The 27450-nt window shown below is 49.3% G+C and overlaps 1 protein-coding gene and 1 non-coding gene across 4 annotated transcripts in view; one reads left to right on the top strand and one right to left on the bottom strand.

Annotated features, from left to right (window-relative positions):
- Positions 1 to 27450, bottom strand: part of LOC135908806 (putative phospholipase B-like 2) — a 228926-nt gene that overhangs the window by 96888 nt on the left and 104588 nt on the right. For all 3 annotated transcript variants that reach the window (XM_065440637.1, XM_065440638.1, XM_065440636.1), the window contains exon 6: positions 11410 to 11501. In XM_065440637.1, the coding sequence (XP_065296709.1) occupies positions 11410 to 11501 (92 nt within the window). The remainder of the gene's footprint in view (positions 1 to 11409; positions 11502 to 27450) is intronic.
- Positions 10022 to 10094, top strand: TRNAS-GGA (transfer RNA serine (anticodon GGA)). The gene has a single exon. It is a non-coding gene; the product is annotated as a tRNA-Ser (tRNA).

Genomic DNA, 27450 nt, shown 5'->3' with positions numbered 1-27450 from the left:
GAGAATTCCACTACTTTACATTTATTTGGGTTAAGTGTCATTAGCCGGCAATCGCACCATTGTTGCAAGCGGTTAATATCCTCCTGAAGAGAGATTTGGTCAGACATGTTAGTAATGGTATGGCAAACGACGCAGTCATCTGCAAACATGCGAATATTGCGGGATACATGCAATATCTTTGACAAAACTGAGATATCCTTACTGAAACAAAGCGAAATATTCTCACGCGGTTGGACGACAAGGTGAACAAGACGACAAGATTCTTACAGCCGTTCAGTCCAATTTCCTCCTTTCTTGTCTTCCATGCGCGCTTTTCTCCGCAAAACACCAGATGACATTAGCCTCCCCTTCTGCACACATCGCCTCAATGCCACACGGGCACAAGAGCAACTCTGTGAAGTACGGCTTGAGCCGTATGACATACACAGTTTAGGGCGGAAGCTGCGGATTCGAAGACAAGACGCCGTCCGAACTACTTCGTAAATAACGTCACTTGTTACGCGTTTCAGCACCATGTACGGTCCGAAATAGCGGATTAAAATGTTTCACACATACATGGCCGCCGAATAGTGCTCCACACTCAGACTCGATCGCCTGGGTGATAGGCAACATCTCCACGGTGGAGGTTGTAATGTCGTGCATAGCTATCTTGTTGATAACTGATGTTTACTTAGGCCAGTTGGTGGGCTTCTTCGGCGTACTGAGTATATTGCTTGGCATCGGGAGGAACTAATTTTTTTGCGCACGGAAGCATAGCATCGAGCATTGTTCTCACGTTGCGTCCGTAACGAAGACGTAAAGGCGAAACTCGCGTTGATCCCCGCATTGCCGTATTACAGCAAACATGATGTACGCAAGAATTTCGTAATAAGTGTTGTGTGGTGCGTCCCCGTACACTGATAGTATGTCTGCAATGGTTTTGTTGCACCTCTCCGTCAGTCCATCAGTCTGGGGAAGGCAAGATGCTGTTTTTCGATGACTCGTGCAGCTCTGTCTGAAAATGTCCTCCATCAGTACTGCTGTAAAGGGCGTCCCCTTGTCCGTCATCATACACGACTGGGTGCCTTGCCACGGGACGATGTGGTGAATGAATAACTTCTCGACTTCGGATGTCCTGCCACGGAACAGTGCTTTTGCCTTGGCATCACGAGTGAGGCAATCCGTTGCAACGATAATCAATTGTTTCCGGTGGAGGACAAAGGGAAGGGTTCTAGAAGGTCCATTCCCACGAGGTCGAACGGTGTGCTAGGTGGCGAAATTAGTTGAGATAGGCCCGCCGGCTTCACTGGTGGCACTCTGCGGCACTGACACCCGCGGCAACCTTTCACACAGTGCTCTAGGCTAGACAAAAGTAGTGGCCAATAGTAGTGCTGGCGCACTCGGCGAAAGCTCGCGAAGAGCCTATGTGCCCTGACGTTGGTTCGTCGTGACACACAAAGACGATTTCATCACGCGTGTCGGGTAGGCACAACGAGGACAAAAGCCTTGTCGCTATCACGGACATTTTTTCTTGTACAGGATGCTCCTTCTGAAAGGGTGGATAACTCGCGAGCAAAATGCCGGGGAAGTTGAGATTTTCAGACCTTCAGGTAGTCGATAACAGGCCGTAATTCTTTGTCTGCTCGCTGCCTTGATGTGAAGTCAGAGTCGGAGAGAGAGAAATGGTTCTTGTGGGGAAGGAGGAAAGGCTAGCACTATTTTCTGCAACCCGTGCGGGAGCACAGCTAAGCGCCGACAGGGTGGGGAGATGGGATTAAAAGAGAGAGAGGGTAGGAGGGAGAAAGGTAGAAGGTCGTCTTAGCAGCATCAGAGCAGCCCGGCAGGAAAGGCCCAGTGGGTTCGACGGGAGGAGTAGGCTGGAGTTAGACTGTATAGGAGGTGGCCCAGTAGAAGCGAAGTAGTGGCGAATCAGGAAGCCTGAGGTGGTGGGATGGCCGGAAGGCCATCCGTCTTTGTAAAGATTTCCTATAGTCTCGCCGAGAGCCCCGACAAGTCTAGGTACTCGACGACACTTAGGAAGGCTGGTAGTTGATTTCGACAGGGGAATAGGATATCTCCCTGTCGTGAACATGGGAGCCCCAGGCTGTGGAACTCTTGCAGAAGTCGGCCGCGGTGCTGCAGGTGAACAGGGCAGGCCAGCGAGATGTGTTCCAGAGTCTTTGGTTCACCACAGGAGACACAGGCTGGCGAGGTGGCTTTCCCAACGCGGTGCCGGCGGGCTGCCGTCCAGTAGCAGCCAACTCGCAGTCGGAGCAGCAACGAAGTATCCCTTCGTAGGAGGCCGTGCTGAGGAAAAGACCGTGAAGGCCGGCTCAGAGATACCCGTTTGTCCGGGTGGCAGGCGATGATGTGCCGGCGCAGCCTGTGTCTTGAGAAGTCTGCGGCCGTTACAGCAGGGCTGAGGGGGACGCTCGAGTGGTGGGCACTTTTTGCAAGTGTGTCCGCCTCCTCATTGCCCGGGATCCCCACGTGTCCCGGTAGCCAATGCATGGATAGTGAACATCCTGCGTCCTGAAGGGCCGTCTGTCTTGAAGAGAGCAGCGCAACCCCAAGGCTAGTGCCGCCTTGGAGTCACAGAAGATGGCTGCCGGGGTCACTGGTAGCTCCTCTGCAAGTAGGTCCACAGCAAGTTGGAGTCCTGCTAGCTCTGCTGCGGTAGAGCTTGCATCTCCCGGTAGATGGCACACCTTGCGCTTTTGTAGGGCCGGTGCAACGCAAGCTGCTGTGGTTCAGCCCGTCTACGGTATCACAGATCCATCAACGAAGATGTGAGGGTGGTCTCCAAGTCTCTCTTGGAGAAGAGAGGCTGCCGTCTGCTGTAGGGCACATGTTGGGGAACGGTTCTTCGAGAAACCTGACAGCTCCGTCGAGATAGGGATTGGTGGTCGATGTGGTGGGCGAGGCTGTACAGCGTTTGCAGGCGGGTCCCCTATGACTTCCTTATAGAGGCCACACAGCCGTCCCATGTGTGATGCTGGGCGGGAGCGTAGGTGGGTCAGGAGTGCTTGGCCATCTGCGGCATGGTGTAAACGATCAATGTGTCGTAGCCCCTGTTGCAGGAACAGTAATGTCAGGGGCCAGGCACCTGCCTCAGCCAAAGTGGCGGCCACTTGTGAGGTTCGGGGAACGCCAAGACAGAGCCGTATTGCTGACCGGTGCTGCAGCTCCAGTTCCCGTAGGCGGGGTGGGGGCAGTGCCACGAGAGGGAGGGCATACAGAAGCCATGAAGTGGCTGCAGCTTCAAATAGCTGCATGGCCCATCTGGTGGTACAGCCCTGTCCACGGGCAAGGAGCTGTGAGATCGCCTTGCGGACTCGAAGCGTCTCTGCGCACAGGGCCTTGGTAGCCGGCAGCCAGGTCAGCCGATGGTCTATGCGCAGCCCCAGGTATCTGACTGCCTTGCTCCATGGAATCTGGACGCCCTGCAAGCGCAGCCGGGCACCTGAGCAGTGGGCAGATGCTCTGGGATGCAGCAGCAAGGCCTCGGTCTTCCTGGCCGAGATGGTAAGGCCGATGCTACACAAGTAGGCAGCCGCAGTGTCCAGGGCTCTCTGTAGGGCCGCACGTGCCTTGCGGATGTGTTGCGGTGGTCCCCGCACCCATAGGGCGATGTCCTTCGCGTAGATTGAGGCCTGCACGCGGAAGTGAGGGTCGATCGGCAGGGCAGCAGGCAACCGTGCCATGGCCAGGTTGAAAAGGAAGAGGCTCACCACTGACCCCTGTGGCACGCCTGCAGCGACTGGACGGGGGGCGCTCTTCGATTGACCCACACGTACCCTGAGGGGGCGATTGTGCTGGAACGACGAGAGGAACTCCCGCAGGCTGCCACAGATGCCGAGGAGGTTCAGGCCCTGCTGGACAACTGCGGGAGGGAGGCTGTCGAAGGCACCCTGTACGTCGATCAGCAAGACCATCACGAGGTCCCCGCCGGCCTTGGCGTCCACTAGGCTGGACCTCATGTCAGCGATAGAGTCCGCAGTGCACCGCCGCCGCCGGAAGCACGTCTGTTGATCTGCCAGGATGCCGTGAGCACGGGCCACCCAGCCCAGTCGTGCCAGAGCCATGGCCTCCATCACCTTGCAGACAGCGGAGGTGAGGGAGACCAGTCGATAGGATGACAGTTCCCTAGCCGGTTTTCTGGCCTTGAGGATGGGTGCCACAATGGCTGTGCGCCAAGCCTCTGGCAGCTGCCCTGACTGCCAGATCTCATTGAAGCATTCGAGCAGGCGCTGTTGCTCACTGGTGGCCAGGTTGCGGAGCATCTGTGGTGTTGCACCGTCTGCTCCTGGTGCGCTGCGGCGTTTCCCTCGCCTCAGAGCCGCCTGGAGCTCGTGCAGGGCAAGTGGCTCTTGGCAGAGGGCAGCGACCTGCCTGGACGTCCAAGCAGGGTGGATGCTGTGTAGGCACGTGGGCAGCTGGGCAGGGGGGTCTTTGACCGGCAGCATGGCTGCATTCTGTGGCACGGGAGGGGCGAACCGGTCCACCAGGAGTTCCGCGAAGGCCTCTTCGCTGATTCCTAGCGAGATGGCTACAGCGAGGACGGGTTGACGGCTCGTCCTCTTGCCGGTGAGTGACTTGAGTAGTCGCCAGGCTAGTGGGCCTCTTGTACGGTCCTTGATGCTGGAGCGCAGGCTCACCCAGCTCTGGTTCCTCCTGCGCCGGGCCTCTCTCCTACAGCAGGCGTCCACTCGTCTGTATTCATTCCAGTGCTCTGCCTTACCCGTCCGAATCGCTCTGCACTACGTGCGGTGTCTGGAGGCACGGAGATAGAGTATGCGGAGATCCGGGGCAGGTGTGTCCGATGGCGCAGAGCACTGAACGGTAGCCGCCTCGGCGCACTCCGCGATGGCATCTAGAAAGTCACAGCGATCGGCCACCTCACTGCAGTGCTTCCTAAACAGAGACCTGTCTATTACGTGGAATATTCTGGTCTTTGGCTTCCTTCCGTGCACAGAGGTGATCACAATGGGGAAGTGGTCCGAACCCCAAGTGTCCGGAGTTGTGTCCCATGAGTAGGAGCACTGTTCTGTGGTGAGGGAGAGATCGATGGCTGAGTTCACCCCTCGGCGGAATAGGTGGGCCCTCCGTTGTTCAAGATCACCAGTCCGGCTCTGCTGATGGCGTCGCGGAGGCTTCAGCCTCGGCTGGAGCAGCGGCAACTTCCCCAGTCTGTGTGGTGGGCGCTGGAATCGCCACACAGGAATGCCTGCCTCCCCAGGCGTAGAGCCAGCTGGTCAAGGATGGAGGAATCCTATGGCTGTCCTGGTCGTGTGTATATGCTCGCCACGGTCGTGGGTTGTCTGCCCAGACGCACCGTGACAGCACAACCCTCCAGGGGGCCTCCTACGACGTCGGCCACTGGAACCACAGCGTTCGGCAGGTTGCACCGAACGTAGATGGCTGTCCGTGGCTTGCCGGGCTGGTGGGCGTCGTCCAGGCACGGCGCGTCCGTGCAGCCGCGTGTCGTGCAGGTGGTGGCGCCTGAGTAACCGGTGTATCCCGGGAGTCACAGGTCTTCGGCCATCGCGTACACCTCCTGCAGAGCAAGCACGTAGTCCTCGCTCTGCATGAGATGCAGGAAAAGGTCTGCGTGTCGCCACCGCAGAGAGTTAGTGTTCCACTGAAAAGCACTCGGGCGGCAGCGACCTTTCCTTTCTGTTGACTGATCAGCCATGGTGGTTGGCTGGCTGATGGCAAGCCACTGCCTGCCCCGAGGAAGCCATCCTCACCCTCAGAGCTCAAAGCAGGGTGTCGCATATGTACGCGGGAAAGCGCATCGGCGTCTTCGTCTTTGAGGCCGGATCTGTACGCAATCGTCATGCCAAACTCCTCTAAGCGCAAACTCCACCGTGCTAGACACCCAGACGGGCCTCTGAAATTTGCCAACCAGGGGAGGTATTGTGTATGATCCCAGCTAGTAGACATGACCATTTCGTCAGCTGTTGAAGTTATGATTGGCTGGGCTGGGCTGCGTGTCCACGGCAGGGACGAGCGACAGTCAATCAGCACTTCTGCACTAGACGATATGGGCATGTCCACTAGGTGGACTCTTACAGGATAACTACCTAGCTCATCGAGTAGTTATAACCAATCACTTTGAAGGGACAGCGGTAAGGGTAAGTCCGGAATTTTGTCGTTGTCCACATGACTGCGAGGTATTCCTTCTCTGGAATAGTTGGTCTCGGCTTGAGAGAATGTACGACTGGTGTAAGCTAATACGTGCCCAACACGGTCAGGTAGTTGTACAAGTGCAACCCCAAAGCCGACGTTACTAGCATCCGTGTGAACCTCTATCGACCTCCTTATCAAAATGGGCAAGTACAGGTGCTGTCTGCATGCGACGCCGTAAATATGGGAAAGCTGTCTCTTGTAAGAAATTGGCAATAAATCCACAACAGTGAGCGCACAAGCAAAGGAATCGTCTCACTGTTCTTCTGTTTGAAGGAACAGGAAAAATGGCGACGGCTGCAGTTTTGTCCAAATCGGGGCGTGCACCATCTTTACTCACGATTAGTCCAAGAAAATTGAAGTCTTCATAGCCGAAATGACATTTCTGAAAGTTTAGCACGTGTTCAGCCGAGCCAGTGGCTTCCATGACCATTCTTAAGTGATTCAGACGTTAGTCGAAGGTCTCGAGCGAGTAGGACTACCTCATCAAGTTGTAATACACAGCAGCTTTTCCACTTCAAGCCAGCGACAACGGTATCAGTCATCCTCTGGAAAGTGGCTGGGGCACAACAGAGGCCTGGAAGGAAGAACCTGGAATTCATAATGACCGTCTGAGGTTACAAACGCCATCTTTTCTCTGGCTGGCTCATCAACCTCAATCTGCCAATAGCCACTTTTTAAATAAATATATCAAAAATACTCAGCGTGCCCCAACCTGTCTAGAGAGTCATCAACCCGAGGGAACGGGTAAACGTCTTTTTTTTTTGTGATGCCGCTTCGCTGCCTGTTATCAATGGAGAAGTGTGGTGTGACGTCCTTTCTCACTAGAACGACAGGCAGTGACCACGGGCTCCTGGATGATTGAGTGACTTCATCGTCGAGCATCTCCTTTACTTGCGACTGAATAGCCTCACGTTCTTTAGCAGAAATACGGTAGGGATGTTGTCGAATAGGCTGAGCATCACCCTTCGTAATAATTTGGTGTTTGGGGAGGTGTGTTTGGCAGACTTTAGACGAAGATGCGAAGCAAGACTGAAATTCAATTACAAGGTCATGAAGCGCACCCTTTCCTTCGTCCGAAAACTTCGAATTGGCGTCGATGTGGTCAAGAAAATGGTCATTAGAATTCATTTTCTCGGATGCGACGTTGGCTGCAGGATCTCCATAGACCACGGCGGTGCCAAGGAAAACTTGTCTGTGTTGGTAGATGGAATTCTTTATGCGTATTTTCGATTGCCTGTCACGAACGCGAACAAGACTTCGGGCAGTGCATACACCGTCAAGCAGCAAAAGTGCTTAGTTGCTTTCGGCGACCGCGTCCCCGTCTTAGAGAGATGTTGTCGCAAATGGCTGCTATGGGAACAAGCACTCGTGGTAGTAACGTCACGTTGTCGTCAGCAACTCGCATCGCATGTTTGCAATAGCCATCGGTGTCTTGTTCTATGGAACGTTGTGTCGACGAAGTGACACTGCGCTCACGAAGAATATACTTGCGCCGTACTTGGAAAGGAAGACCATACCAAGAATGAGTTGACGAGAACAGTCACGTAGGTCGAGGCAGGCGGCTACAAATTTCGGCGCACGAATTTTAACTTTAGTAGTATAGACCCAGTGGAACAACAAAGTTACCTACAACTGTGCGAATGCGCGTTCCATTACAAGGGGCGATAACTTTCTAAAGAATCGTTGCAGTTTTCCGCCAGTAATTGAATAATCTGCACCTGTGTCCGCCAATGCACTGACCTATTGACTGTCTATCAACACAGGACTGACAAGCGAGACTCCTCTTTACCACTGCACTCAAACGGGGATGTGATCGATGTGACCTTCCTTACGCGTGGAACGTGCCGTTTTCAGTGAATCTGCGACATTCCGTGCAAAGCGTCGATGGAGGTTTTCGGCACTTAGGGCCCCAGTGACCGCGATCCCGAAGGCCGCTGCCTTTAGTTTTCTCGACAGGGGCTTGGCGAGCGTGCCTGTGCCGTCGCCTTGAAATTCGGACTAATGGGTGAGGGCCGCCTCGGAGAAGTGGTGGTTGCTGGGCCAGTTGGTTTATACTGACACTTGAGAAAACCAGCGAACAAATTGAGACGAAAACATGACAGAAACAACAGACAACACAAAGCTGCACTAGCAACTGACATATATTTTGAAAACATGGATCCACGTTCGAACAATAAACCGCCGACGCGCGCGCAATTCCCTTAGCAACGTACAAATTTTTTACATTGATGAACAAACCATTTTGCTCTGACTACCTCATCTTGAAACCCTGCCTTTTAGGAAAACTATCTCTTTCTCGCTCAAAGAGATAGAAGGAACACTGGTGCATTTTACTTCCTCTGTATCCTTCATCGTGTATTTTTTTCGCTGGTTATAGGTGTCGCCTCGGAGACGGTGAACACGACTGACGTCGTGAGAAAGCTACCCGTTGCTGCACCAGATACTCTTCTATTTATCTTGGCTTCTGGCCTACTTGAGATCGAGGCGCGTTGATGGAGAAACCGGGCAGCCACGTTATCGATACGGACACTTGTGGTAGATGTGACCGGCCTCAACGTAATATTAGCAGAGCCTGCAGAGGGGTCGGCTATCCGACGCACGCCAGAGATCAGACTTCCATGGGGGTGTACGGCGACCATCCTAGCCCAATCCAGTATGTGCTGACTGGATCGCGACTGGGGTTGTCGTTGGAACTGAGATGGCAGGGCGAGAAATAGGCATGGAGCTTCCGAAGGATTCCGCATAAGTACGGTGCTGAATATATGCGAAAACGGGAGCCGGACCCGCATCGGTGGGCACCGCGTTGGGCCTCAGTGGGCATCGATGACTGTGCACTGTTTGCTGAACCTCATAGCGAATTACACTGGCGATGGAGCCGACTCCTGGCTGTTTCACTCCTTAGTGCTTCTCCATTTCTTCGCGGACAACAGAGCGAACAATTTCGCGAGCCCATATGATGCTAGTGCTCCCGAAGCTGGCGAACAATGCGGTAGCTGACGCGGCATTCACTTGGTAGTCGAGGAGGGCAGACCGCTGATAAGTCTTTTTCTATGGTTACAGCTTCATTGAGAAACTCGGTCACACTTTCGATAGGGGCAAATTGCGAAAACACGCATGTACTTAAATTTAATTTCTCGTTGAAGAACCCCAGGTGGTCGAAATTTCCACTACGGTATTTCTCATAATCAGATGGTGGTTTTGGCACGCAAAATGCCATAATTATTAACTCGGTCTCACTCTTTGGTGGGCTCCGCTCCAGACCAGCACAAAGTTGCTCCTTCGCACCGTTCATCAGGTGGCGTAACATTATGTCCTCTGGCATAGCAGGATCTGCCTGTTTAAAAACTCGAGTCATATCCTCTACAGACAGCGTGACAGCCTCGTTCGGCATCTTAACGATGGATTATCACGAGAAGCCAACAAACACTGACACCAAGGACAACATAGGGGAAATTAGTTGTGCTTAATAAATGGAATGAAGAAACGATAAATTAATGGAAATTAAAGTGGATGAAAAAACAACTTGCCGCAGATGGGAACCGAACCAATACCTTCGGGAAATGCGAAGGTTGTGGGTGATATCACTAATAAAAATCGGGCCCCTCGGTTAACCCCCTTTCTTCTCGTTTATTACACAGGGTCTCGAATCCAGCAACATTGATGCCTTCAGGTAGCATATGTGGGTTTATTGACCAGTTGTCTTCACCCAAAAAGATCACGTTCTCGTGACGCCTGTGGCAACAAGGACGCTCCACGCCCGCCGCCAAGGTCTGTGAGTGGTGGCGCTGGCTAACACTCCCAGGGTTTACTAGTACACATAAATACCTAAGAAAGTTGATAGGGAAACAGCGCCGCGGTAGCTCAATTGGTAGAGCATCGCACGGGAAATGCGAAGGTTGTGCGTTCGGTTCCCACCTGCGGCAAGTTGTTTTTTTCATCCACTTTAATTTCCATTATTTATCGTTTATTCATTCCATTTATTAAGCACAACTCATTTCCTCTATGTTGTCCTTGGCGTCAGTGTTTGTTGGATTCTCGTGATATGACTAATAAAAATCGGGCCCCTCGGTTAACCCCCTTTCTTCTCGTTTATTAACGAGGGATTGTAGTTCACGTTCAATGCGTTCTCTGCGGTCGGCCTTCATGCATAACTCCAGAAGGTGACATTGGAATTCACGCCACGATGTGATAACACATCTTCTCTGTTTCGTAACCACGCGCGGGCAGCGTCAATTAAGCTGAAGTACACGTTCCAGGGTTTCGTGGCATCATTCCAGCAGTTGAACGTAGCGACACGTTCGATTCACTCAGCCAGTCATCCAAGTTCTTATGTAAATATCCGTGCAATGTTGGGGGCAGGAGTGGGTTCTGAAAGGTACAATAGGTTGGCATATGAAGTGTCGAAACATCCGTGGTGAGACCGCGTTAACCGTGGTCTTAATATGAAGCTGGGGCACGCGCCACATAATCGTGAACATCACTACGACATGACCATTTCTCGTGCTCAAATGTTCTTCATTAGTTAATCTATTTGCCTGAGGCCGAACTAGCTGCAAATGCAACATCGTCGATTGGCTATTGGATTTCTTACTGAATTATCTTTGCCTTCAAACATTCAGAAGAGCTATGGAAGGTTGACAAACTGAAACTAAAATCGAAACGCGCGCAACAACGGGCGACTTCGGGTATAAGTACATGTGCAGATTCTGCACATCCGTAGCATTCCCTTTGTTGCCCCGAAAAGTTGTCCGCGAGTATAGCAGAAATGAAATAAACGTAAAATAGAGCGAACGCCTTACCAGTAATGACAGAAGAAATAGTGTTTTTTTTTTCAAATTAGGTACATTATAATGCCATTTTAAAGTGTATTATAAATATGGTACCTGTTTGGGCGCACTTCAACCCCCTTGTAGCACATGATTTCACCCAAACCTGATCCGCATTGTTGGACTGTCTAGCAGTGATCATTGTCGATCGCAATCAATAATTTCTATCAACAGCGTGTCTGATAACAATCGAAAGTGACGGTGTCCGACTGGCGGTCAGCTGTGCAATCCAGTCTGTAATAATTGAATGTCTAGTTTACCTGCATATTCTCAAATTTTTTTCGCTGGAATAATTAAGAACGACGATGTCTGGCGGGCTAAATGTCATGCTTCACTTAATCGCGCAAGATTAGTTGCTTTCGCATGCATGACAGAGAAAGGTCATTGCACAACTACTTATTTTTCTACTTACCAAGCCTGCGGACGTCAAATGGAAGTCATCAAACGAGTTGAGACAGCCAGGATAAGATGACATGGTTATGGTGTGGCCGGGCACAATGCGGCCTGCAATTAACACAGAAAGGCTTATTTAAAAATATTTTTATAAAGTATTCCAGTATGCTTCTGTGGTCGTGTGTATTTCAAACACTACGATCCCGCACATCACACCCTGACACAATTCCATAACACGAGAAATAAGCAAGTGCTTCTCCACCCAACGCAGATTGAAAAATCAGTGCACAACATATTTGGAGACTACCTTAGGAAAGCTTAGAAGACATACAATTGTATTTCAAGCGGAGATGCATATGCATACGGAGCAGATATTTGCAACCATTGTGTCCCAATGGAACGAATACAAAAACGAGAAAAAAAACTATATTTTTGACTGGAACTAAAACATAACCAAAATATAATTTTTTGTTTTTGAGTGAAACCGAAATATTTTTATAGCTTTTCCGTTCAACGGGAAGGTCGGCAATCCGAAGCAACCGATGTCAGGAAACGTCAGCATTCGCGCATACACCGGAGGTCTGTATGAGACCATATTTCAGGCCGGGATAGTGCGAGCGATAACCGGTCGTGCACTCGACTAATCTAACCCTGCCACTAAGTACACTAACAGACCGGCATAGTAGCAAAACCCAAGACCTGCACGGAAGAGTTTGTGGTTTCGTTTTCCAGGGGTACAACGCTTTATTACCGAAGTTTTATCGTTAGTTTGTGTTCGCTTGAGTTGATTTTGTCGGAACAGAGGTCTCACACTTCTCCGCGAGTGCATTCCATGACATGCTACTTCCGAGATCATTCTCCGTTCCTTAACTGAAGACACTGATCATGGTCTCAGAATTCACCTATTGGGAAGAAGATTGTTTTCGTAACAATGTCTCGAAAATTTTTATATGCGAACCAAAACCATTATGAACCGTTGCTTATAATGTTTTTACAGCGAAGCTGTTTGCCTCTCAGTGTTCGTCAGATCTTGTGCTCATTTGTGAAAAAAATTATCATCGGCAATGACTCATACCCCCTAAGCAAGCAAAGATGCAATGGCTCATCCCCCTCAGTAATGCAGAGGCTACAATCAATCAGCGAAGTGAAGCGAACCATGTAAACAATCATTGGAATGACGCATGCAAAGCACATTACATCGCACGTTTCAATAAATAACAAGCTCAAAATCAGAACTTATCACCAATAATGGCTCATGACCCCGTAAGCAAGCAAAAAATTTAATGGCTCCTACCCCGGAGAGGCAGAGGCTCCAAGCGCTCATCAAAGTGAAGCGCACAGTGCATACATTCATTGACGTCACCCACACAACACACAGAACAGCATACGTTTCAATAAAGGACAAGCTCAAAACAAGCATCCCAACAATCAATAAAGAGCTGCATACGTTCCTCAGCAGTTGGAGTGGTGGTTTCGCAACAACTTCGCGACATATCTACTTTCGCAGGGTCGTGATGGATCTGTGTCGGATCTGTGTGGATCTGTGTCGCGTCGGCTCCGCAGATTTTGAATGATTCTCGGCGTACATTCGAAGAATTCACCGACGCCTTATTATCGAAAAGGAAGTGCAAGTTCCACGGACCACCCTGATATCGTTCTCAAGTAGGTGGACCGTTTATTTTCGGCACATCGACCACTTTATATAGCGCCACGCCGACACGGCCGCTAAGCCTGACCCAACGAAGCTGGTGGCTGGAGCCCCGGTGGCTGGAGCCCCGCCTCTTTTCGGGTTAGAGCTGCAAGATGGCAACGGTGAGCGTCGAAGGGGATGATATACCGAGAGAAGAGTATGAGGACGAAGCAGGTTGGCGTGTTGTGAAGAGAGGAGGATGTGCCAGTGAGCGGACAAAATCTCACGGAACCCAGGATCAGGCAGCGCGCTTCTCCAGCGAGAACGCATTCAGTAATAGGTGGAACAAGGGACAAAAAGCAAGACAAATCATGGCGGCAAGCAGGATGCCCAGTTTGCCGAAGGCGGAGTACAAGACAATAGTGCGCCCACGTGACAGCTTCAACGTCACCGACTATGGGATCAATCGCCTAGAATGCTGCGTCGCCAACGCCGCGGGAATCCCCAGAAAGGAATCGGAAGATGACACGGTGTGTGCCAACTACAAACAGAACATTCTAGTGATCAGCACGCCATCGGAGGAGCGCGCCGAAAAATACAGGACTATCACTCGACTGAGGATGGGAGACAAGGAGTTCGAAGCCAACGCGTACGAGTCGGCTCCGGAGGATACATCTAAGGGAGTGATAAGAGGAGTAACGCACGAGGTGTCTCCTAGAGAAATAGTGGAGATGCTTGTAACACCAAAGAATCCGACGGTCCTCATGGCCAAAAGGATGGGAAACACCACGAATGTCATCATCCTTTTCGACGGGCATCACGTCCCAAACTACGTGAGATACGGAAGAGAACTGGTCAAGTGTTCACTATACCGGAAGCAAATAGACATATGCTACCAGTGCGGACGCCTTGGTCACAGAGCCGATGTCTGCCCGAACCCGAACAGCAGGATATGCAGAGGCTGCGGCTTGGAGAACCCGCCACAGGACCACGAGTGCGAAGCGAAGTGCCAGCTCTGCGGCAAAGACCATCCTACGGCGGATCGCCGATGTAATGCCAGATACAAGTTACCGTATTTGGTAAAGAGGCGCCGCTGGGAGCGAGTCAGACGAGAGGAAGAAGAAACGATGTACCACGAAAGGGAAGCTGAAAGACTGTACAGGCCAGGACGGGAAGACTGGAGACAGCGGTCGGAATATCGGACAAAGGACGGATCTGGACTAGAAGATTTCCCCAAGCTCCAGGCAAGGGAAAGGGACCGCTCGACGTCGAATAGAACCAGATCGAGATCGCGGTCCAGATCGAGATCCAGACCCAAGACCAGTAATACCGAATCTACCAGAGCACAGGGGGGAGGAAGATCGCAGAGCCCAAAAGGAAAGAGCAACGTCAACGACGCCGCAGGACCCTTACAGGTGAGCTGGGCGGACGCGGCTTCCGGGGCGCGTGCGGAGGCACAGGCTGCTTTTCAAAATAGAGTTAAGACGCTAGAGAAAGAATTGGCGCAAATCAGGCAGAGCAATATTGCGTTCATGGATGAAATTAAAAAACTCAGGCAAGAGAACGACCGTTTGAGGAGCGGGAAAGTGCCACACAACGAGGAAAGCTCGCGAGTTATAAGGGAGGAAAAAGAGACAGCAATGGAAGAGGACGTAGCCCTCACCGCCAATAAACGTAAGACCGAGAACGCTCCGATTGAAACCGGAGTAAAGAAACCCAAGCCAGCCACGACGCTCCAAGGAAGACAGGAGGAATTTGAACAGAAAATCGAAACCAGCATCAAACAGAACGAAACAAAATTTGAAACTAAACTAGAACAACTGGAAGTGAGGCTTGAGGCGAAGATAGAGGCAAAGATGGAGGCGCTAGGAAAGGCGATACTACAGCAAGTGCAACAAATGATGGCTGACTTCGAAGCCAAACTAGCAATATGGGGACCGCAAACAAGTAGGGGGGGACCGGTTAAGACGGCCATTAAGCCGTACACTAGGCCCCCCGTACCCGCCGAGGGATTGGAGAACCTGTAACGCCGCCATGGACTAGATACACGATTTGGCAATGGAATTGTAGAGGATACGATCGAAAACGATACATTTTGCAACAACACCTTAAAGACAAAGAAAACCCGGATATTATAATGATGCAGGAAACAAATGGGCTGGCAAAATTGTCGGGTTACAAGTCCTTTGGTAGAGCCGAAGGGGAGACGAAGGCGCTAACGACGTTGGTAAAGCGAAATCACTCGGTCGTTCAACACGACACGGAAGTTAAGTCAATCGATCACATTCTATTAGAACTCATACCCATGCGGAAAACGAAGGACAGCCTCTTTGTATTAAATATTTATAGCAGTCCAAAGTGCAGACACCATAAATTTCGATCGCTCTTTAAAAAAACCCTAGCCATAGCGGACAACCGAGCGGTAGTGATCGGAGGCGATTTTAACGCCCAACACGCGGCGTGGGGTTACAAAATCGAAACTCAAAAAGGCAGGAACCTATGGCTAGACGCGCAGCAGGAAGGTCTGACCCTCGTGACCGACCCATCTGTTCCCACGAGAATAGGTACCAGCGTTTGCGCGGATACTACGCCATATCTAACATTCACCAAGAACATACGGGACGCGCAGTGGACAAATACGCAACACGACTTTGGGAGCGATCACAATATACTAGAAATAACGGTAAGGGCAGGACCGCGCAAGACAAAGGGTAGACCACTTAAGATTGTCGACTGGGACAAATTCAGGAAAATAAGGGAGGAGGCCGACGACACGACACAAGGTATTGAGGAATGGACCGAAAAACTAAAGGGAGATGTGGCGGCAGCTACGAAAATGGTCCCGCCGGAGGCGCATCTAGAGAACGTAGACAGTAAGCTTCTACACATGTGGGAAGCTAAGGCAGGGTTGCAACGGAGATGGAAAAAACAAAAACACAACCGGACGCTTCGTAGAAAGATAGCCAAATTGAACAGGGACATAGAAAAGTACGCCCAGCAGCTATGCAAACAACAGTGGGAGGAAAAATGCAACAACATGGACAGTCAGATAGGAATGGCAAAAACGTGGAACATCCTTCGATATTTGTTAGACCCGGACGGGACAAAGTCGGCACATAGGCAAAATATAAATCGGCTAATACAAACGTACCGAGGGACAGAGCAGGACTTCCTCAAGGAAATCGAGAAAAGATACATCTCGCAAGTGCTGCCCGTCGTACACCCTGACTACACAGGGCAGGTAAATGACGAATTAGACAGCAAAATCGGCGAGTCAGAGGTCAGGGCAGCCCTGCAGAAACTCAATACCAAGTCGGCACCCGGACTAGACGGTGTAACGAATAAAACGCTAAGGAACTTGGACGATGAGTCTATAGCTAAGTTAACCGAATATATTAACGAATGCTGGGAGGCAGGGCAGATTCCGCAGCAATGGAAGACGGCACAAATCGTGTTAATACCTAAACCGGGCAAGCGACTGAAAATTGAGAACTTGAGACCCATATCTCTCACTTCTTGCGTGGGGAAACTCATGGAGCACGTGGTCCTAGCGAGGATAACCACCTACCTCGAAGACTGCGACGCGCTCCCGCCCACGATGATAGGATTCAGGAGAAACCTCTCAGCGCAGGACGCTCTGTTACAACTAAAACATCAGATCATAGACGATTCGGGCAGATCGACAAAGGCAATTCTCGGGTTGGACCTAAAAAAGGCCTTCGATAACGTAACACATGCAACGATACTGGATAGAGTAGGCGAACTAGGACTGGGAAAACGCACGTACGATTATGTACGCAATTTTCTAACGGGCAGAAAGGCAAAGATCACGATAGCGGACCTAGTTTCGGAGGATATCGAGATAGGCAGCGCAGGTACGCCACAGGGCTCGGTCTTATCACCGATGCTATTCAATCTGGCGCTTATCGGGCTGCCAGCCAAGCTACAAGAAATCGAGGGTCTAAATCATACCTTATACGCAGACGATATTACCCTATGGGTGAGAAACGGAAGTGACGGGCAGATAGAACAAACGCTTCAAACAGCGGTCGAAACAATCGAAAAATATCTAGAGGGGACAGGGCTAACATGCTCGGCAGAGAAATCGGAGCTGTTACTGTACAGACCGACTCGCAGAGGTCGCAAACCAGGCAACTACAGGGAAGAGCTCACTCATAGAGAGGAGATACAGTTAAAGACGGCCGATGGGAAACCCATACCCAAGGTCGATAGGATCAGGGTATTGGGGCTCCTCATTGAAGCCAAGGGCAACAACGGAGAAACCCTCAGAAGACTGGAGGGAACTGTAGCGCAAATCATGAGGCTAATCAGAAGGATAACAAATAAACATAGCGGGATGAAAGAGGAAAACACGATCAGGTTAATACAGGCCTTCGTAATAAGTAGAATAGTGTACGTAGCGCCGTACTTAAAATGGCAGGTCGCGGAAAAGATCAAACTAGAATGCCTCATTCGGAAAATATACAAACTAGCCATAGGACTACCGATCAGCACCAGCACGGACAAGTTGCTGCAATTAGGCCTACACAACACTATAGACGAGCTCATTGAAGCTCAATGTACGGCACAATATGAACGCCTCTCTAAGACTAGAGCAGGCAGACACATCCTAGAGAGATTAGACATAGGTTACCACACACAGCATGGTGTCAAGGTGGACATCCCGAGAGATACAAAGGAAAGATTGGTAATACCTCCCTTACCAAAGAACATGCACCCAGAACACAATGAGGACAGAAGAAAGAACAGAGCTATGCAAATACAGAAGAAATTCGGCAGCGACAAGGACGCAGTGTTCGTAGACGCGGCTCGATACAGTCGCAGACGGGGATTTACGGCAGCCGTAATCGATAGGGATAAACGGTGCAAGACATGCGCGACGATACGCACCACAAGTAACGAGATAGCTGAAGAAGTAGCCATAGCGCTCGCAGCAGCTCAGACTAACGCAACCGTGATAGTCAGCGACTCTCAGACGGCAATACGAAACTTTGCCAACGGCCGAATCTCCCCGGAGGCACTACGAATTCTTCTTGCAGGAGGGCAAAATTACAAAAGAAAGATATATATCACCTGGACACCCGCTCACACCCTCGCGGAGGACGGCAACAACGAGGCGGCACATGACGCGGCTCGAGGGCTTACGGACCGAGCCGCAGTCGCAAGTGACGCCCCGACACCTTCCGGACGTGACGGTGCGGTAAATGAGTGGGAGTGGGAGGACAGAATGACAACATATAATGACATTACGAAACATTATAGGTTACAGAGGTGCATATTCCCGCGACCTCACGCAAAATTGACAAAAAAGCAGTCTGTCGCATGGCGGCAGTTACAAACTAGGACGTACCCGAATCCTGCGCTCTCGCACATCATATATCCGGATGTATATCCTACGGACAAATGCAGAACATGTGAGTCCAGAGCCACTCTGGAGCATATATTATGGGAATGCCGAGGGCTAAATAGCAATAAAGAAAACGCGGTCTCTAGCAGCAGCCTTCGCACGCGCTGGGAAGCCGCGCTGCTCAGCCCCGCCCTCGAAGATCAATTATGGGCCGTCCAGCGGGCCGAGGATGCCGCCAGGACCCAAGAACTCCTGGCCGTCACCTAGGCGGGCCCTTTGGCCCTCCCCACCAACTCGCAGGGCACACAATAAAGTTCTTTCCTCCTCCTCCTACCCCGGAAAGGCAGAGGCTCCAAGCGCTCATCAAAGTGAAGCGCACAGTGCATACATTCATTGAGGTCACCCACACAACACACAGAACAGCATACGTTTCAATAAAGGACAAGCTCAAAACAAGCATCCCAACAATCAATAAAGAACTGCATACGTTCCTCAGCAGTTGGAGTGGTGGTTTCGCAACAACTTCGCGACATATCTACTTTCGCAGGGTCGTGATGGCGAGTCAACTTTTGCCTTCCTGAACAGTACCAGAACTGAAGTACTTTTCATTCGGAGAAAACTATAACCAGAGCGAAAAACATTTCGTTCGGACACCTTGTTTCCAGCCGTTTCTTATATGTTTCACACAAGGGTTTACATCCCGCCGAAAATTTATTGCAACAGCCAGAGAAAAGTATTGGCAAGTTTAGGACAAACATTTCTCAAGCACGCTTAGCTGCAAGGCGTCTTTTTGATTTTATAATTATTCCAGGATAGCTGTCACTCAAGGAAGTTTGTCGGCGAACGAAGTACTACTGAAATTCGTTACAAACGCACGTCACATAGATTTAGACAGACGAAAACAACATTTTCTGTTTTCGTGCGGGAGGCCGCGGTGCGCTGTCAAATAATTCGTCCGACGAGGAGGCCTCTGCCGTAATCATTCCGGGCAGTGTAGCAGGTGCGCTAACAGGACGATAACGATTCTTCCTAGCGACCTGGCACGCTGAAATAATGTAGGCCTCACGAACAAAATATAGAGACGTATAAGAAAATTAAATGTTAAATCAATTGAAAACGCGCGTGCATCGTGAGTGGCGACGAGGAAGCGCCAGGCCGTTCTTTATCTCATCGGCAGCGATCTGCGAGCAGCACGCATTTTCGCTGTCATCCGACGGGACCCGACCTTGTTCACCGAAGGCACGCTTGAGAGCAGCACGATACGACGGCGCAAGCGCTCCGTCACGTGCCTTTTTTTTTACTTTTCCCGGGCTTTCCTTGCAACCCGGAATGAAGGACTCCGTGAAACGTAGCGTAAATGGAACAGCTAGATGGGAACACGTGCAGTAAGATGGCGCTAAACCACAGGACAAGGACAGGGACACAGACAACAACTAGATCGGAGATCTGCGTATCATGCTTGGGGTGGGGTCCTGAGCCAATAATTAAAAAGTTGGGTAAATAAGTTCAGTTAATTAGTGAGTTATAGGAAAACTAAAAATTATCTCAGTTACTATAAGATACTGCGAATAGTATGCGTTCGGCTCAATGCGCGTCCGACGCGCCTTTCAATTTTAAATTCTTGGCTCAAGTTAAGTTATTAGGACACACTGTATAGTCGCCGTCTTAAGGTTGCGGAAATGGGAACCTGAGCAAATAATATATCTTCGAGCACCGGAGACCACACCCAGTAAAATTGCGCCGCACCATATTGTACAACAGTAAGATAGCAGAAACAGATAGCAGATAGCAAAGCAAGACGTTGCGACGTGTCTCTTTAGAGTTTTCTGTAACAACTACAGCTACTGAAGGTCAAGCTGCGACGTCGACATTCAAATGTTATTCTCAAAGCCCTGCTCACGTTAGCCACGAAGCAAAACCTTCTTTAAGTTCTCGTTGAAGGCATTGCTATTACTGCGCGGATCGACACAAGTATCCACCTCTCCATTAGGAGTATTGCATTCAGACGGCGAATCGAGAAGGTCCTTACTCCTGCACCAACATGAGCCGTACGCGTTGCGAATTGCAGCACTGTTCGTATCATCGACTGGAGCAAAGCGCACATCAGCTTGCATAGCTGGCCACCGCACAACTTTCCTCTCCACCGCAATTTCTCAGTGCCCACGCGCGCTGATTCTTGGCATTGATTTTCACATCACGTATCCGGTTCTTATCGGCGGGTAACTTGACTTCTCCATTGTTTGCTTAATAATTGTTTATTTCAGCGCCTGCCAACCGCTGTAAAGCATGGGCGACATGTCCCTGTATTCCATAGAGGAGCACAAACATAATAAAATATGAAAACAGAGCAGCGTTAATTTCCAGCAATATTGCATGCTAAAGTACACAAACAGATTCTGGGGAGAAGCCATGACCAGACTGCACGTGAACTGATGGAGGCTTATAACATAAACAAGAAAGGCCAAGACTGTGTTAGCGATACCTCCATTAGGTTGTTTCAATCGGAAATAGATTTTTTTGATAATTGGTTGCCACGCTAAGCTGATGTGTATTCTTGTTTGCTGCGATCTGCGCATGTTCTTTTTGCCTAAAGATACCGCCCGTGCTGTTTATGTGTTTTCTCCCTCTGTCCCCGTCTTATCTGCGGTCAATATGACATACGGTAAATTCCAACTAGGCCAATGTGAAGTTCTTCTGTACACAAACAAGTCATGAGTTTGTATATCATCATCATCAGCCTCGTTACGCCCACTGCTGGGCAAAGGCCTCTCCCATACTTCTCCAACTACCCCGGTCATGTACTAATTGTGGTCATGTTGTCCCTGCAAACTTCTTAATCTCATCCGCCCACCTAACTTTCTGCCGCCCTCTGCTACACTTCCCTTACCTTGGTATCCAGTCCGTAACCCTTAACGACCATCGGTTATCTTCCCTCTTCATTACGTGTCCTGCCCATGCCCATTTCTTTTTCCTGATTTCAACTAAGATGTTATTACCTCGCGTTTGTTCCCTCACCCAATCTGCTCTTTTCTTATTTCTTAAAGTTACACCCATCATTCTTCTTTCCATAGCTCGTTGCGTCGTCCTCAATTTAAGTAGAACCCTTTCGTAAGCCTCCAGGTTTCTGCCCCGTACTTGAGTACTGGTAAGACACAGCTGCTATAAACTTTTCTCTTGAGGAATAATGGCAACCTGTTGTTCATTATCTGAGAATGCCTGCCAAACGCACCTAACCCCATTCTTATTCTTCTGGTTATTTCAGTCTCATGATCCGGATCTGCAGTCACTACATGTCCTAAGTAAATGTATTCCCGTACCACTTCCCGTGCCTCACTACCTATCGTAAACTGCTGTTCTCTTCCGAGACTGTTAAACATTACTTTAGTTTTCTGCAGATTCATTTTTAGACCCACCCTTCCGCTTTGCCTCTCCAGGTCAGTGAGCATGCATTGCAGTTGGTGCCCTGAGTTACTAAGCAAGGCAATATCATCAGCGAATCGCAAGTTACTAAGGTATTCTCCATTACCTCTTATCCCCAATTCTTCCCAATCCAGGTATCTAAATACCTCCTGTAAACACGCTCTGAATAGCATTGGAGAGATCGTATCTCCCTGCTTGAGACCTTTCTTTATTGCGATTCTGTTGCTTTCTTTATGGAGGACTACGGTGGCTGTGGAGCCGCTATATATATCTTACAGTACCTTTACATACGGATCGTCTACACCCTGATTCCGCAATGCCTTCATGACTGTCGAGGTTTCGACTGAATCAAACGCTTTCTCGTAATCAATGAAAGCTATATATAAAGGTTGGTTATATTCCGCACATTTTTCTATCACCTGAATGATAGTGTGAATATGGTCTATTGTTGCCTTTACGGAATCCTGCCTGGTCCTTTGTTTGACGGAAGTCTAAGGTCTTGATGATTGTATTTCCAATTACCCTAGTAAATACTTTGTAGGCGACGGACAGTAAGCTGATCGGTCTATAATTTTGCAAGTCTTTGGCGTCCCCTTTTTTATGGATTAGGATTATGTTAGCGTTTTTCCAAGATTCCGGTACGCTCGAAATCGTGAGGCATTGTGTATATAGGGCGGCCAATCTTTCTAGGACAGTGTTCCCGCTATCCTTTAACAAATCTGTTGTTACCTGATCCTCCCCGGCTGCCTTCCCCCTTTGCATAGCTCCCAAGGCTTTCTTTACAGTCTTCCGGCGTTACCTGCGGGATTTCGAATTCCTCTAGACTATTCTCTTTTCCATTATCGCCGTGGCTGCCACTGGTACTGTATAAATCTCTATAGAACTCCTCCGCCACTTGAGCTATCTCATCCATGTTAGTAATGAAATTGCCGGCTTTGTCTCTTAATGCATACATTTGATCCTTGCCTTTTCCTAGTTTCTTCTTCAGTGCTTTTAGGCTTCCTCCGTTCCTGAGAGCATGTTCAATTCTATCCATATTATACTTCCTTATGTCAGCTGTCTTACGCTTGTTGATTAACTTCGAAAGTTCTGCCGGTTCTCTTCTAGCTGTAGGGTTAGAGGCTGTCATAGATTGGCGTTTCTTGATCAGATCTTTCGTCTCCTACGATAACTTACTGGTATCCTGTCTAACGGAGTTACCACCGACTTCCATTGCACACTCCTTAATGCTGCCCACAAGATTGTCGTTCATTGCTTCAACACTAAGGTCCTATTCCTGAGTTAAAGCCGAATACCTGTTCTGTAGCTTGATCTGGAATTCCTCTATTTTCCCTCTTACCGCTAACTCATTGATCGGCTTCTTATGTACCAGTTTCTTCCGTTCGCTCCTCAGGTCTAGGCTAATTCGAGTTCTTACCATCCTATGGTCGCTGCAGCGCACCTTCCTGAGCACGTCCACATCTTGTATGATGCCAGGGTTAGCGCAGAGTAGGAAGTCTATTTCATTTCTAGTCTCGCCGTTCGGGCTCCTCCACGTCCACTTTCGTCTATCCCGCTTGCGGACAAAGGTATTCATTATCCGCATATTATTCTGTTCCGCAAACTCTACTAATAACTCTCCCCTGCTATTCCTAGTGCCTATGCCATATTCCCCCACTGCCTTGTCTCCAGCCTGCTTCTTGCCTACCTTGGCATTGAAGTCACCCATTAGTATAGCGTATTTTGTTTTGACCTTACCCATCGCCGATTCCACGTCTTCATAGAAGCTTTCGATTTCCTGGTCATGATGACTGGATGTAGGGGCGTAGACCTGTACAAGCTTCATTTTGTACCTCTTATTAAGTCTTACAACTAAACCTGCCACCCTCTCGTTAATGCTATAGAATTCATGTATGTTACCAGCTATATTCTTATTAATGAGGAATCCGAGTCCTAGTTCTCTTCCCACCGCTAAGCCCCGGTAGCACAGGACGTGCCCGCTTTTTAGCACTGTATATGCTTCTTTTGGTCTCCTAACTTCACTGAGCCCTATTATATCCCCTTTACTGCCCTCTAATTCCTCCATACCACTGCTACACTCGCCTCACTAGATAACGTTCTAGCGTTAAACGTTGCCAGGTTCATGTTCCAATGGTGGCCTAAATACAAAGATCTATATACAAAGATAAATACAAAGATCTGCTTGCCTAACTCAATCAGGTCAAGCATCCAACACTTAACGGAAACTCATGATGCACCCCCAGCGGCTTAAGCCCCAAATTAGTATCAGATTGTAGCGTTGTAGTCACTGTGAGGAATGCCGTAGAAATACTGTGAACTACAAAACTTTATTGGGTGAACAAAGGCAAATGACACTCGAACTCAAAGACAGCGGTGACCACAGTCGGTGATGGTTGAAATCTGACCTACGACTGAGACCCGTCGAGTACTTATTATCCATGACTCGTACATGGTTCCAGCGTAATCAATGGTGCTCACGTACTTTCCAGAACGTTTAACACAATTCGTGTCGCACAAAGGATCTGAATACACAATTTCCCGTGACAATATACACAACAGATAGAATCGGCTGTAACAATGGAGACTGTCCTGTGCATGCAAGCGCGACTTTGGAGGTGCGACAACATTTTACTTTTCTTAGCTAGTGACAGAAGAACTACGAACATAGACGCGTGTCGACGCCCCCAACTTAAAGCGCATCGTCGCAATGCTGCAAACAGAACAAGAAATGGAATGAGTGCACTGAAGAAAAGAAACCTACAAAGTATCAGCAGAAAATCAAACTCCCAAGGCAACCCCGCAGGGGCTTCTGCGTCAGCAGGCGTTTGGTGTGTTGCGACACCACGTACCCGAGCACACGAGGGTTGGACCCTCGCGCGTCTAATCGTGCGCGGCTTAGCCGTGTCTGGGAATAAGGAGATCCTGGGGGTTGAGCCGATGCCGGGTGTTTGGACCTTTAAGGCACCCCGGCGGAGGCTACACACCTTTTCGGCCTCTGCTACACATAGACGGCACCTCCAGAATGACTCACCTGGAGGAAATCAGCAGTCGTCCTTTCCTGTCTCTCTCTCCTCAAATCTTCGTCTTTGTCTCTCACTTTTTGACCTTTCATGTCTTCATCTCTCATCCGTTTACTTCCTTTCTCCACGGCGGGAAGGGTTAACCCTGTGTCGCCGTCCTACCTTGAGTACACCATATTGGGTTATAGTGACGGCGTACGGCTGGCGTCGTGCAGACTTGTATGCAAGTTCTGCCGCGTCCCCTCGTTGGGCTCTGTGGTGGGTGGTCGGCGCTGTCACTGAATTCCTTATGCCTATTCAGGGAAAATTCTTTTCCCACACTTCCTGATCGCCCTCCTAAACGAGGGCGCACCGAAGTCTTTCAATTTTGGGGCAACCAACTTTCCCCGCTTTCACGTCATCCACTCTGATCAATCTGGAAAGACGGTGAGAATGATCTCACCTTTTCTGGTAGCAAAATCTCTCACTGAATGAAGTCTTTGGACCTGGTTACAAAGCGTCGAAAATGGCAAGCGGCGATCTCCTACTGGAGCTTCGTGACAAGAAACAGCATGAAAAACTACCTAATCTAGTGTCCTTTGGCGATGTTCCGGTTACGGTTACCCCACACCGTACCATGAATACCACCCTTGGCGTCGTCTCCGATGCTGATTTGCTAGAGCTATCTGAAACTAAACTCCTGGAGGGGTGGAGTGATCAGAACGTCATCAGTGTCAAACGAATTAAGATGAGGCAGGAAGGAAAAGAAATTCAGACAAAACACCTAATACTGACTTTCGGCTCTAGTGTTCTGCCCGACATCATCGAGGCCGGGTACCTTAAGACTCGTGTTAGGCCATATGTGCCAAATCCCCTGAGATGCTTCAAGAGTCAAAGGTTCGGCCACAGCTCACAGAACTGTCGAGGCCGGATGACTTGTGCGAAATGTAGTGAAAACGAACACTCCTCTGAAACCTGTCAGAATACCCCACCCTGTGTCAACTGTGATGGCGAGCATGCCGCGTACTCGTGGTCCTGCCCGTCTTGGAAAAAAGAAAAAGAAAGTGTGAGCATAAAAGTAAAGGAAAATATCACTTTCAACGAGGGTTTCATACCTGCCCAAGAAAAGCTTTGCCGATGTGACGCGTCAGGGGGCAGCGACACAAAGGCTTCCAGCGGCTGTCCGACCCACAAACAGTGAGTCGGCAGTTACGCCATCTGCCCCCGCGGCGGTTGCAGCTAGCGCTGCTCCGTCAACCGAGAAGAAGGCACATATTTTAACACCGGTAAAGTGCACTGACTGCATGTTTGCCTTTTCAATGATAACGGTAAGCTCCCAGTCAGGACCTCACGATGTCTGCCGTATGCGATCCAACTCATTCTTATTCTGTGAATTTCCTTCTCATTGTTAGGGTTCCCTGTGAATAGTTGACCTAGGTAAACGTACTCCTTCACAGGTTCTAGAGGCTGACTTGTGGTCTCTAACTCTTGTTCCCTTGCCAGGTTATTTATCATTATCTGTCTTCTGCATATTATTCTTCAACCCCACTCTTACACTCTCCCTGCTAAGGTCCCCCAATCATTTGTTGTAACTCGTTCGCAGTGCTGCCGAATAGAACAATGTCATCGGCAAACCGAACGTTGATGAGGTATTCGCCGTCGATCTTTACTCCTAAACCTTCTCAGTTTAACAGCTTGAATTCTTATTACATGCACGCGGTAAATAGCACTGAAGATATTTTGCCTCCTTGTCTGACCCCTTTTTTATGGGTATCTTTCTACTCTTCTTGTGCACAATAAGATGTCTGCGGAATCTCTATAGATATTTTGCAGGGTATTTACGTAAGCGATTCGTACTCCTTGATTACGCAATGTCTCTATTACTGCTGGTAGCTCCATTGAATCAAATACTTTTTCGTAATCTATGAAAGCCACATAGAGAGGCTTATTGTACTCTGTGCATTTCTCGATAACCTGATTATGACATGATGTGATCCAGTTTAGAGTAACCTTTCCTGAATTCAGCCTGTTCCCTTGGTTGACTAAAGTCCAGTGTTGCCCTTATTTTATTGGAGATTATTTTGGTAAATATCTTATGTAATACTGGAAGCAAGATTATGGGCATATAATTTTTCAGTTCTTTAACGTCCCCTTTTTTGTAGATTTGTATAGTGTTTGCATATTTGCAGTTTTCTGGGGCCCTTGCAGTCGATAGACACTTCGTGTAGAGAGCCGCAAGTTTGCCTAGCATTATGTGTCCTCCATCTTTGATTAAATCGACTGTTATTCCATCCTCTCCTGCCGCTTTTCCCCGTTTCATGCCTTGCAAGGCCCTTCTGCCCTCATCTCTAGTTATAGAAGGAGTTTCTGTATACTATTCATTATTGTTTTGAATCTAGTACTCCTGAGTCCTCTGGGTACTGTACGGGTCAGTATAGAATTGTTCCGCTGCATTTATTATACCTTCGATATTACTGATAATATGAGCCTGCTCGTTTTTCGTGCATACATGTTGGTTTGTCCTATGCCAAGTTTCTTTCTCACTGATTTCAGGCTGCGTTCATTTTTTACGGCTCCTTCAGTCTTTCTCACGTTATAGTTTCGAATATCACTTATTTTCGCCTTGTTGACCAGTTTTTACAC

This window comes from Dermacentor albipictus, chromosome 1 (genome assembly GCF_038994185.2).
Source record: "Dermacentor albipictus isolate Rhodes 1998 colony chromosome 1, USDA_Dalb.pri_finalv2, whole genome shotgun sequence".
Lineage (NCBI taxonomy): Eukaryota > Metazoa > Arthropoda > Arachnida > Ixodida > Ixodidae > Dermacentor > Dermacentor albipictus.
The sequence above is the reverse complement of the archived record's forward strand: the minus strand, read 5'-3'. Positions and strand labels throughout refer to the sequence as shown.